General features: G+C 34.5%; 1 protein-coding gene across 1 annotated transcript; it reads right to left on the reverse strand.

Moving 5' to 3' along the window:
* Window positions 1–5,285: 5,285 nt before the first annotated feature.
* On the reverse strand, window positions 5,286–10,706 carry LOC140955215 (uncharacterized). The gene is made up of 8 exons (XM_073407249.1): window positions 10,517–10,706; window positions 9,991–10,247; window positions 8,535–8,639; window positions 8,011–8,125; window positions 6,832–6,907; window positions 6,162–6,513; window positions 5,439–6,024; window positions 5,286–5,356 (listed from the first exon to the last, which is right to left on the reverse strand). Exons 1-8 carry the CDS (start codon window positions 10,704–10,706, stop codon window positions 5,286–5,288), a joined length of 1,752 nt encoding a protein of 583 aa, XP_073263350.1.
* Between the last annotated feature and the right edge of the window lie 2,611 nt (window positions 10,707–13,317).

Genomic DNA, 13,317 nt, shown 5'->3' on the forward strand with positions numbered 1-13,317 from the left:
TCGATTCAAGTTTTTGACTGGATTAGTCCATTTATTTTTTTAAAAAAAACATACACCAGTCTAGGCTTTATATAGATTGAGTAACGAGTTGATTTATTGAGTCAGTATAGGTTTTAAAACAATACATTAAAGGATTATGAGTTTCAATCCCATTTGATAAAATTAAAAATTAAATATAAAATAATAATATGTTTGTATAAATTTTAAGTTTTTTAAAAAATTTCACTTGAGAATATATGTTAAAAAGATTAATATAAAATTTAATACTCACCTAATAACTTAATTCTTTGGATTAAAATTTTTTTTTTTGACATAAATTAGCCCTTATAATCTAATAAAACTAATAACAAAAATACTAAAAAGCATGAGAAATTCATCACCCCCCTCATATTTCTCTATTCACCACTACAATGTGGTGATCATTTTATCATTCTCATAAAAAAAATAAATGTATTTGGATTAAAAGTATTTTGATAATTTTATATAATTCATAAGTAATTATTGATTTATTTGGTGTATTTTTATCCTTGTATTTTTGTCTAATAAATCCCTACATTATTCAATACGATTATAACTAGAATTCTTTGTTATGCCGAAAATCTATAAAATATTTCTTCTAAATACATCAAGCTATATATAAATAATTTATTAAAAAACAATAGCCTTGTTGCACCAAAATTAATCTGAAATACCTTATCATTAATAAGCTTTGCGCGTGCACCACAAAATTAATCTAAAATACCTTATAGTCTACAGACTATAATTTATGATGTCTTCGAGAAGGGTTTGCAATAATTTTATAAAGTAATGCTTTATCTTTAATCCAACAACTTGTTGAACTAAACACAACTTAAGTTATATTCTATATTGAATATGGTGAGAATTAATTTGGTCAAATCTAATAAATTAGTGAATTAATATGTGACCCAATCAAAATATGAGAGAGATTCAATTTTAATTTTTTTTTTTAAAATTATTTAGATTAATACATCGATGAAAGATTGAATTTTATATAGCCATGCTTAACAAGACTTTGTTTTGTAATTGGCTACTTGTGATGAGTAACATCAATTGCAGTTTTCATTCATTTACTGTGCCTTTATTCGGTGCAAAATAGTCAGTGTGGACTCATTTAATGATGGATTGCCTAGATATTTATGAACGTGTGGCCTTGATGTAATTGGCCACTACTCGATGTAAGAGAAAAACAAATTATACGGAGAAAGGTTACACCAGCCAAACACATCCTACCACATCAATTTCGACCAAGATTGTGACAAAAACGTTACAATTGAAAATACATGATTAACGGATGATTTTTTTTTTTCTAATTTGACTTTATTAAGCAATTGAAAATAAAATAGGTTGTTACCTTGAAATTGTATAAATAGATAACAAATTAGGATTTTCAAGTTGATAAGTTAATTTTTGGACGCTAAATTTTCAGGAAACGTAAGCATTAATATATAAGTAGTTAGTTTGAGAATTTTGATTAATTTAAGGAGTATATTTGGATCCTTTTATGTTTCCTTAGAAACAATATGATTGATTATGTTCTAATTAAAAATAAATAAAATTTTTTATATATTTTTTTTCCAGTATATTTCAAGGGAATATTTTCATTGGTAAAATTTATTGTAATTTACCGACGAAAATATTTCGTTAATATTTTTTTTTGTATTTATCAATTTTCTAATAGTAGTTGTTGACTAACCCAAAGTATCAATTTTATATAATAAGTTTTAAGATGTATATATTGTTGAAAGATTAACCTAGATTGATAAACATGTTATATGGTTTACTAGCTACTTGGTCTGTGCTTTACTGTGAGTTGGATATAACAAAAATTAACACAAAAACATAAATATGCAAGTGTTTCTGACGTGTTTTTTGACATTAAAAATAATAATAATTGTAAAAGACCAACATATGCATTTAATTAAATAAATCAAGAATTATTTATGTTAAAGAAAGTCAATAATGGTACCCACAAATTGAACTGGAAAGTTGAAAGATCGATGTAGATGAACAATAAAAGTCTCCTAAACTTTTTTAGAAGAGAGTTACTGTTAAGGAGATAGAGATTGTTATATATTTGAGTGCTAACTCTTTTTTTTTTTTTTTTATGTTTTTCAAGAGTTTTGTATTGTACTTTGTATTGTTAAATAATACATTTAGTTTATTTATTTATTTATTAAAGGTATAATAGTATTTTCTATTAAAATTATATATAATCTTTTTGTATTTAGGTTAACTCAAACATTTTAGAATAAACAGATTAAAGAGAATTCAAGTTTCTTTCTCTTTTATGTTCATTTTTTTTTATGTTAATCTGGATTAATTTAACATGGTATCAAAGTTGATTTTATGGAACAAGGTTAATCCCAAACATAGCTTTTCGCGGATCCAATTTTTTTTTTTTTTTGAGTAATATTTTGTCTTTCGCTTCTACAAAAACGGGTATTTGTCTTTCCTTTAGCTTTTGCAATTTGATATTTGCATTCAATTTCTGTAATTTATGTTATGTTTTGGAGTAATATATAATTTCAAGAAGATATTAGTTTAGTTTTTGCGATATTTGTTTAGTTTTTGCATTCTAGTACTTTGTCTTTCATTGCTTTTGCATTATGGTTCTTTTTTGTTTGTTAATTATGGCTACCAAAAGAGATGATTCGCCTCAATCTGTGAGTGTGAGTTTGGATGGAAAGAATTATTCATACTGGAGTTATGTAATGAGAAATTTCCTTAAGGGTAATAAGATGTGGGGATATGTTAGTAGAACTTATATGATGCCTAAGAATACTGAGGATGAGGATGCTATTTTGATAGATACATGGGAAGTAAGCAATGCAAAGATTATTAATTGGATCAACAATTCTGTTGAGCATTTCATAGGTACATAGTTGGTGAAATATGAGACAATAAAGGAGGTTTGAGATCATCTGCAAAGGTTATTCACGCAATCAAATTTTACAAAGCAATACCAGTTAAAGAATAACATACGAGCTCTTCATCATAAGAATATAAGTATTCAAGAGTTTTATTCTGCTATGACAGATCTTTGAGATTAATTAGCTTTTACATAATTGGCAGAATTAAAGGTATGTGGTGCCTATATTAAGTGTAGAGAGCAGCAACGATTTGTATAGTTTTTAACAGCACTTTGTAGTGATTTTGAAAGACTTAGAGGTTCAATTCTGCATCGTTCTCGACTGCCCTATATTGACTTTGTTGTTAATGAGTTATTTCTTGAAAAAATACGTCTTCAGTCTTATTCTAAAAAGAGAATTCTTTCTGCTTCGAATCCTTCTGTACTAGCAGTACCTTTTAATTCATTATCTAATCATCAAAATAAGCTTTACACAAAAGTTGGCTTTGATGAGTGCAATTTCTGTAAGAAAAAAGGTCATTGGAAAGCCTAGTGTCCCAAGTTGAAACAACAAAATCAAGCTTGAAAGCATGACAGCCAGTCATAATCTAATGCTCATAGACCACCTTAGAGTTATAAACCACCACACCATAATACTGCAATAGTAACTTCATCGGGCCCTGTCACCTATCTTAGTACTTTAGCTAATCAATTTCAGAAGTTTCTCTCCTTACAACCACAAGCAATGTTTGTTTCTCCCTCCATAGGTAAGTTGCCTCATAGTTTCTTAGGCATTTAATATTCTGAATGGATCTTAGATTCTAGTGCTTCACATCATATGTCTCCAGATTCTTCATATTTTACCTCTGTATCCCTTTCACCCTTCATTCCTATCGTACCCGCTCGAGAGCTCGACGTCAAGGCGACTCTTCCTGATAGTAGGGATTGATGTTGTGGTCTTTGTTTTGTGAAAAAGGGAGTTGCCACCTAGTATTATGGTCACTAGAAAACCTAACTAGTCTTTCAGAGATTTTAAGGCAGGGGACTAGTTGCGTAAATGGAAGGTTTTAGCACCCCTAGTACGCCCTACCTAAGGTAAGCTGCTTGGTGTTTGGTTTGCCTTGTAATTGCTATGGTGTTGATGTTCTTTAATCCCATTACTTTCCTAGGATATAAGTCTGCTCTGATGAACAAACTTGGATTCAAAGTCAAAGGGAAAGAACCTTGGCCAATACGGGGCATACCTTTAGATATGTCTGTAGGGTGCCAAAAAGAAACAGTGCAGATCTCTTGAAGTCTATGTTTGATTTGAAATAAATTCAGAATTTATAAATTTGGAGACAACTAAGATAGAAATATAAGGAGATTCAATGTGCCTAAAAGCTAATTTTTCCCTTAGTATTTCAAGTGTTCGCGACTCATAAATCGCAAGGAAGAGGAAAAAAAAACTAAGAAATCTAAGGAAATTCAAAGTGCTTTAAAAACCCATTTTTGCCTTAGTATTTCATATTTTTTTATGGCTCATAAATTGTGGAATCAAAATTTGAAATGTCCTCAATTATAATTGAGGCTTCTTCCAAGGATGTGCTATTAAATGGTTCAAAATAAAATTTCAGACATAAATCTACCCTTATGTTAAAACTAAACAAGTTGTATTTCTATTAACAATATTTTGGATATTTACCTTTCATGGGTTTATTTGCCCTTATATTATCGAGGGATAATGACTTGTTATTCTAAGAAAAATTATTTGTTTGATGTTTATCACTTAGGGTTTCTTTATCCAAATATTAATAGTGAACAATGGCTAATTATTCCCAATAATATTTTGAATATTAACCCTTTTGGGGTTTCTTTATCCAAACTTTTGTAGTGAATAATAACAAATTATTCCTAATAATATTTTGGATATTAACCCCTTTGGGGTTTATTTATCTCAACATTAATAATGAGGTTTATTTATCTCAACATTAATAATGAATAATAACAAATTATTCCTAATAATATTTTGGATATTTATCCCTTTTGGATTTCTTTATCCAAACATTAATAATGAATAATAACAAATTATTCCTAATAATATTTTGGATATTTACCTCATTTGGGATTTCTTTATCCAAACATTAATAGTGAATAAAGACGAATCCCTAAAAATAAGATTTTTATATTTTCGAAATATTGGCCAACATCCTTTGAAATTTATAAACATGTTGTAAAATGAGTGCGCAACATAGTTTCTCAATCACGGTATACCTAGCCTCGCATTCTATGAACTTCTTGCTTAGGTAATAAATGACCCTTTCCTTCCTTTCGGTCTCGTCATGTTGGCTAAGTACACACCCCATTGCTATTTTAGTTACTGTTAAGTATAATATCAATGGCCTTTCTAGTAAAAAAGGAACAAGCAGGGGTGGATTCAGTAAATACTGCTTGATTTTCTCGAAAGCTTCTTTGCACTCTTCATTCCAAATTCTAGGATTCTTCTTCCTTAACAAACAAAAGATTGGATCGCAAGTCTTGGTTAACTGGGATTTAAACCGAGCAATGTAATTCAACCTTCCTAAGAAACCTCTTACATCCTTCTTAGTCTTGGGAGCTGGCATAGATCGAATAGCCCTTACTTTGTCAGGATCCATTTCTATCCCTTTGTCACTCACCACGAATCCTAACAACTTCCCACATTTTACACCGAATGAACACTTTGCAGGGTTAAGCCTTAACCTATATTTTCTTAGTCTTTCAAATAATTTCTTCAATATTTGGACATGATTCTCTCCTTCTCTAGATTTAGCAATCATATCATCCACCAATACCTCAATCTCCTTATGCATCATATCATGAAATAGAGTCAACATGGCTCTTTGGTAGGTGGCCCCAGCATTCTTTAACCCAAATGGCATGACCTTGTAACAAAAGGTTCCCCATGGTGTTACAAATGTTGTCTTCTCCTTATCTTCTTGCGCCATTTTTATCTGATTGTAGCCCGAAAATCCATCCATAAAGGAATATGTGGAGCTACGTGCTGCATTGTCAACTAGCATATCTATGTGTGGCAGTGGAAAATTGTCTTTAGGGCTCGCCCAGTTTAAGTCCCTAAAGTCCACACAGACTTTGATCTTACCTTCCTTCTTGGGCACTACCACTATGTTGGACACCTATTGTGGGATTTGACTACCTTTAGAAATCCAGCATTCCACTATTTTTCAATTTCTGCCTTTACTTTGATTAAAATCTTTGAATGAGTTCTCTTCAACTATTGTTTAAATGGCTTGCATCCTTCTACCAATGGTACCCTATGTACTACAATATCAGTATCCAAACCAGGCATATCCATGTAAGACCAGGCAAAGACATCTACATAATCTCGGAGTAATACAATCAACTCTTCCCTTTCTTTAGGAGTGCTCATAGTCCCTATCTTTAGTTCTCTCTTAATTTCCTTAGTGCCCACATCTATGGTTTCAAGCTCCTTTTTAGCGGGTTTCCAATCTTGCTCTTGCTGCTCTATTAGTTTTGTGAATTCCCTAATGTTATTTTTATCACATTCTTCCTCTTCTACTACTACTATATATTCCTTAAAGTTTGGCCATTCATTCTCAATGTAAAGTGTAGGTGTTGTTATGGAAGATCCGCTTCTAGGAAACCTGAAAGCGGAAAGTGATGTGTAAATGCACAGTAAAAACATAAAGATAAATTTTGAAAATGTATGATCTCATTAAAAGGAAAATCCCGTCTTTTGGCTAAAAAACAAGGATAAAATCCAATTGACATCTCGAGCCTCTATGGATTGTCAATCAAAACGGAAAAAATAAGCAACAAAATTTGACAAAATAAAAAAACATTGTTGATTACATTTTGAACACCAACGGAGCTCCCAATTCTGGAACTTCTCTCCCTTGGCTAGCTTTTGAATGAAGGTCTTGGTGGCAACTTCTTCCAGAGTGTAGATGCTTAACTATGACATCACTTCGTCCCTTCTTCCAACTCCAGTCTCCTCCATAATGCCCTTAGCTTCATCTTCCTTGTCATAACCCAATTCTGGGTTATTCCCAAAAAATAACTTCTTTTTCAAAATAAAAATCAAAAAATAAAATAAAGGCTGGCAATATGGAGAAAGTTGGCCGGGGAATTAAGCTGCAATTTTTTGTACCCCATTATGTCCAAAAAAGGAGAAAACAATGCAAATTCAAGGTTAAATTAAATGATTATTGGACGCATTTGCATAAAAATTAAGTCCAAAAACATAATTAAATTTTTAATAGGTCAATTTGATTTAATTAAATTGAATTTTAATTATGTGTGAGAATTAATTTTGATTCAATTAAAGGATTTAATTAAGTGCAAGGACTTAATTATACTTTAAATGGGTTAAATTAATTATATTTGGGGCTTAATTAGTGAAAAACTAAGTCCAAGAACATAATTAAATTTTTAATAGGCCAATTTGATTTAATCATGGGCCAAATTAAATTTTAATTATATTTAAAAATTAATTTAGGTCCAATTGAAGGATTTAATTAAGTGTTAGGATTTAATTATTACTTTAAATGGGTCAAATTAATTTTATTTGGGGCTTAATTGGTGAAAAATTAAATTTTGGAGCTTAATTTGAGCTTAATTGAGAAGATTGGAATTTTAAAAGCCCAAATTTAATTTTTACCAAGTTAATTGATTGAAATTGGGGGCCCAATTGCAAGAAAATTGAAGTTTTGGGGTCCATTAGGGGTTAAATTGATAAAATTCGCATCCAGGGACCAATCTGCAAGAGGCGCCACACTTTAGGGGCTTAATTGACAAAAACCGGGGGCTAAATTGAATAAATTGAAAGTTTAATGGTCAATTAGGGGTTAAATTGACAAATTTCAAGACCAAGGACCATATTGTAAAAGGCGCGCAAACTTCAATTAGGGGTTCAATGGAAAGAAATTGAAAGACAGAGGACTAAATTGAAATTCAGTAAAAATCCCTAATTTAGTTCAAAACGGCGCCGTTTTACATTAAAAAAAAAAAAAAAGAGGACCAGACGACGCGTCGTCTGATCACTATTCATTGTCTTTTTCTTTTACCCGGACAAAACTGGTTCGGTAGCCTCCTTTGGAGGTGCATTTAATGCATCAAACGTCCACAAAAATTAACCAAACTTGCACGAAAATGATCCTCTACAGTCACTCTACATCCCCATGTGAAGCTTTCAGTCTGAATGACAGCATATCGGCGCCGGCGCTGGCCTAAACATGCCCACTCAGGCAGCTTTTTCTGCAGAATTGACAACTCAGGATGCCTACTTTGGGCCAATGGTTGGGATCCTTCCCAACTGAATCAATGGCTGAAATTTTACCCCGATGTAGACGAGATTACCCTCTTCCACCGCCTATAAATAGAGGCAGATTTGATGCCCTGAGAGAGGAGAAAATCGGGTCCAAAGTTGACAAAAAATCAGCCTCACTGCCCCGGTTTCTGCAGTTTCTCCCCCCCTCTCTCTCTCCACTGCTCCAGCCTCCAAACAAAGCCACCATTGGCTTCTCCACCACCAACTCCACCACGGTAAACCGCCAACCAACCACAGAGCAGCCACCGTGACCTTCTCTCTCTTCTCCTTCCATCTGTTCTCTCTCCTCTGTAACTTTTTCTTCTTCCTCCCACAGCCGACTCCGGCCACCATCACCTCAGCCAACTCTCCCTGAACCACCGACAAAACCACCTCATCACGACCGAGACCAACACCAGGCAACTTCCTCCTCCCAGCTTTGCATCTTCTTCCTCGCCATGACTGTTGCATGCAGAATGAATTCTCGTTCTGCATCCAGCGGGATAATTAACATGGTTGCTGGGTTGGGCTAGCAACCATGCAGGCCTGGGTCGGACCATTTGGGTTCTGGCTGGCCCAAATAAAAAAAACTTTTTGGGCTGAGATTGGCCCAACCATTTTGGGCCGATAATGGCCCACCCTTTTGTAGGCTGGGCCGGCCCAGCCCACATATTTTTATATAATATAATATAATATATATTATAATATTATTTTAAAAAAAATAAAAACAAATCCAAAAAAAAATTTTCAAAAATCATTTTAAAAAATTTGTGATTTTTTCAAAATATTTTTCTATCCATTTTGCATAATATTGGGTTCTATATTTACATTGTAAAATAGAAATCCGGTATTAAAATACCCGGTTTTTCTCCAAAAAATTTTTTTTTAAAAAAATTTCAAAAACATTTTTAAAAAATATATATTTTGTTGCATACGGCCAAATCCTAAAATTTTTCAAGCATATTTTTCGTAAAAACAAAAAAACAAAAATTGCATCGTTTTCATTTAAAAAAAAAATGGATATCGTAACCAGTTTATGATTATCCATTAGGATTTGGCCAAAATGTCAAAAACCTTTCCAATCTTTTTTTTTAGGGTCTAGATGTAGACTTTAATATTTGTGGGGTGTAAAATTACACGATAAAGTACACCCTCAGGTATTAAAGATACAAAAGTGTAAAAATGCGATGCTAAAGTTCAGACTTTAGAACTGTTAGGATTTAACCCGATAAGGTAGAGACTCTCTCATGAAGAGAGATCTGCCTTGAGCCTTAGAAAAGACCAACGAATAGAAACCCGACCTAGAAAAACAATGAAACAACAATGCAGCTTACCTTAGGTAGGGTGCACTGGGGGTGATGCGTTTTCCCCTTGCACAACCAATCCCTTACTCAGACTCTTGCAGACCATAGGTTCCTAGTGACCATAATACTAGGTGGCGACTCCTAAAAATTAATCATAATTTTATGATTAAAACCAAAAAACCCTTCCCAACATACACCTCACATCAGGAGGCACGACAAAGAGCCTTTGTCGTCGCTAGAAGACGTCGTGACCCCCCGCGACATTCCTCTAAAGTGTTTATGTTCATAGAGAGTTTCTGAAAAAAAAAAAATTCAGGCCCTTTTTCAGGTTGCATCACATATGCGGCCTTCGGGAATGAAACCCTGATTGGAGGAATGGCTAAGTTTTCTTCTTTAGGCTTCCTTCAATCCTAGCCATTCTCTTGCTCTCTTCTTGCACCAGCAGCTCGCTTGTAATCCTATTTCTTGGGCTTATATCCAAGCCCAAACCTTTGTTCTGCAGCTTTTACCTTTATTAGGGTAATCCTCTCAGGTTTTCCAACTTCAACATCATATTGGAAAGGAATCTTGTACTTCAAAAAACTTTTAGCAGCCATTCTGGTGGCCTGTGAGATCTTTGGTTTCCTCACCACTGTGTTTTCAGGCACCCACTTGGTATTCACAACCTCAAATGCATGAAAGTCTCTATCCCTACAGTCTTCAGCTTCAATGAATGGAACCGCCACATTCCTCACCATTGATATAGTCTCCTCAGCCTTAACAGTAACTAAAACACCGTTGGCAATGTATTTCAAGCATTGATGCAATGAGGAGGCGACAACTCCCACAAAATGTATCTATGGCCTTCCTAACAACATACTATAGGAAGGGTGGATGTCCATCACTTGAAGGGTTACTAGAAAGACTTGTGGGCCCACGACTAGTTCGACCTCAATTATCCCTATCACCTGTCTAGGTGAGCCATCGTAAGCTCTGGCCATCTTCACACTTGGTTGCATATGTGAGGGATCTATCGGCATTTCATCTATCATATACCTTGGTAACACATTAGGGCTGAGTCGTTATTGATGAGAACTTTACCGATGAGACAATCTTTGCATCGGACCGTGACATATAGAGGCTTATTATGTCCCATACCCTTAACATCAAGCTCATCTTCTGTGAAATACAAGTAATTGGCATCATGAATCCTCCCTACTAGATGCTCTATAGCCTTTTGTTCCATATCTTAGGGCACGTAAGCCTCATTCAATACTTTTTACAAAGCATTGCGATGTGGCTCAGAGTTGAGTATTAATGACATGATGGAAATCTTTGCCGGAGTCTTCTTCAGCTGGTCCACTATACAGTACTCACTATGCTTCATCACCTTTAAGAACTCATTTGTCTCCTCCTTAGTCACGAGTTTATTCACCTCTAGCTCTTTAACAAAATCAATTGCTTCTTTGCCCTTAGTTTTTCTTTGTTTCTCTAATTCCTCAAGCGTGAAACAACAGCCACTCTAGGTTAGTCCACTTATCTCAGTTTGGAACAAAGGTAAGGGAGCTTCAATACTTGAGGTACACCCATAATTACCAGGCATCATCTTGTATTCTATTTTGTTTGCAGATGAGGGCTTAGTCAAGACTAACTTTGAGAGCCCATTAGCTATTGATTGGACCCTACACTTCTCTATCATCTCTATCTCTCCATTGTCTTCTATAGCCTCAACTCTCAACTCTCCTATGGTCAACATTCTTGCGACCTTTTAATGAAACTCGATGCATTCATCAATATGATGCCCTTTCTTTTAATGGAATGGGCAAAAGTCACTTTTCCCTATGCAACGTCCAATTGATTTCTTTAAGTGTCCAAACCGTACCAACATCTCGTATAGCCTTGTCATGGTCACTTTTAAAACCTTTCCTTTGTTATCAATTTCCACGGCATTCACCTCACTACTACTAGCAGTATGTTTGGGTAAATGATTCGTATTCATAATAGGTGAATCCTCAAAAGTGACCTATCCAACTTTGATCAACTACAACACCCTTTTCTTAAAAGCAACGCATGTCTCAATGCTATGACTTGCATTACCAACATGGTACTCACAAGTCACTTCAGGATTATAACAAGCAGGGAAAGGTGGTTGCTTAGGTGGTATCGGTATAGGAGCTATCTACCCAATACTTAGTAATTTGAAATAGAACTCCTTCAAGGTTATTGGTAAGGGTGGTAACTGCTTTTCCAGTTGTCGGTTGTTTCTCTTTTGGTAACTGTTTTGGTTATTTGTAGAGAAGTTTGCTTGATTTGGGTTGGTTTAAGATGGAGGTTTTAGCAAAGTTGATACTAGTGACTTAGGAGGTAGGTGTTTGGTAGCTTTTAGTTTTTCCTTTATATCCACCTTCTAGGATATTCACCTCAGTTTCCTTTTTTTTCCAACGAAACCCCTCTTCTCTACAGGTTCCATAATTCTCCCACTTTAGATCCCTTATTCAATCCTCTCGGCAATCCGCACAGCATTATAGAAATGCTGGGTTGAGCTACCCATAAGGTGCTCATAGTATGGAACCCTAAAAGTATTGGCAAATAGTGTCACCATTTCCATTTCTATTAGTGGAGGTTGCACATGGATGGCTTGGTCTTAACACTTTTGAGCGTAAGCCCTCACAGAGTCTTGATTTCCTTTCTCTATAGTCATAAGACTAGTCCTATCAGGAGCGATCTCAAGATTGAACTTGTATTTCTTTTCTGCCAGGCTGCCCATTTTTTGATCCTCATGTTGTCAAGCCTCATATACCAACTGAGGGTAGACCCCATTAGGCTATCCTGAAAGAAGTAAATTAACATCTTATTATCATGGATAACTTCTGCCATCTTGTTATAGTAGGACCGAAGATGGGTATTTGGGCATTCCATCCCAGTATACTTAACAAACTCTAGCACTCTGAACTTCTTTGGTATTACAATGCTAGGTACTAAGCACACTTCAACTGCCCTAATAGGGTCAAATAAATCATTTCCTTCAACGGCCCTTAACCTCTCTTCTATAGCAGTCCACTTATCATCCCTCACACGATCAGAAAATCTGACATCATGTGGATCTTTGTTTGTTAAATCCATTGCAATGGGAATTCGAATGGGCTGAGAAGGGTCAAGATGGTGTTTATCCAAAGTATTTGCCCCTATATTTTGAGGTGTAATAGGGATTTTTGCTGCTGGTGGTGCTTCATCGGGTTAGGTAGATGTTTCTTCTCCATCTCTAGCTTTCAACAGTTGCTCGAGCAGACTTGTTAGGCATGCGACATCATTTCAAACTCCCTCTAGCTCTCTAGCTTTCAAGGTATTAAGTCTTGTCGCACTGGCTTCTGCTGGCGATTTTTTTTCATTGTGCGTTTGATTGATTTGATTGGTTCATTGGAGTCACTACCTAGTATTTAATTGAGGGCTACTAGGAAACCCTGATGTACTGGTCTTGTCAGAGATTCATGGGTAAGGGATTGGTTGTGGTTAGGGAAGGTATTAGCACCCCTAACGCACCCTACCTGAGGTAAGCTGCTTCGTGACATTAATGTGTTAAAGAAGTTTTAATAATTGTCTTTTTATCGGATATTAGAAATACAACTTACATATAAGTTAATAATTCTAGACCGTAAGCAAATCAAAATATTAAATTCTTCTTTATTCTTTGCAATTTTATCATAAAAAAAAATCTATAAAACAAATACACTTATTATATTTTTCCTTTTTCTTTTTTCTTACACACTACAAATTATACAAATTAAAAAAAAAACTAAGTAAAAATTACATTAAACACTTCAAAAATTACAAAACAGACCCAAAAAACTCCAAAAATT

The sequence above is a fragment of the Populus alba genome, chromosome 1, assembly GCF_005239225.2.
Source record: "Populus alba chromosome 1, ASM523922v2, whole genome shotgun sequence".
Lineage (NCBI taxonomy): Eukaryota > Viridiplantae > Streptophyta > Magnoliopsida > Malpighiales > Salicaceae > Populus > Populus alba.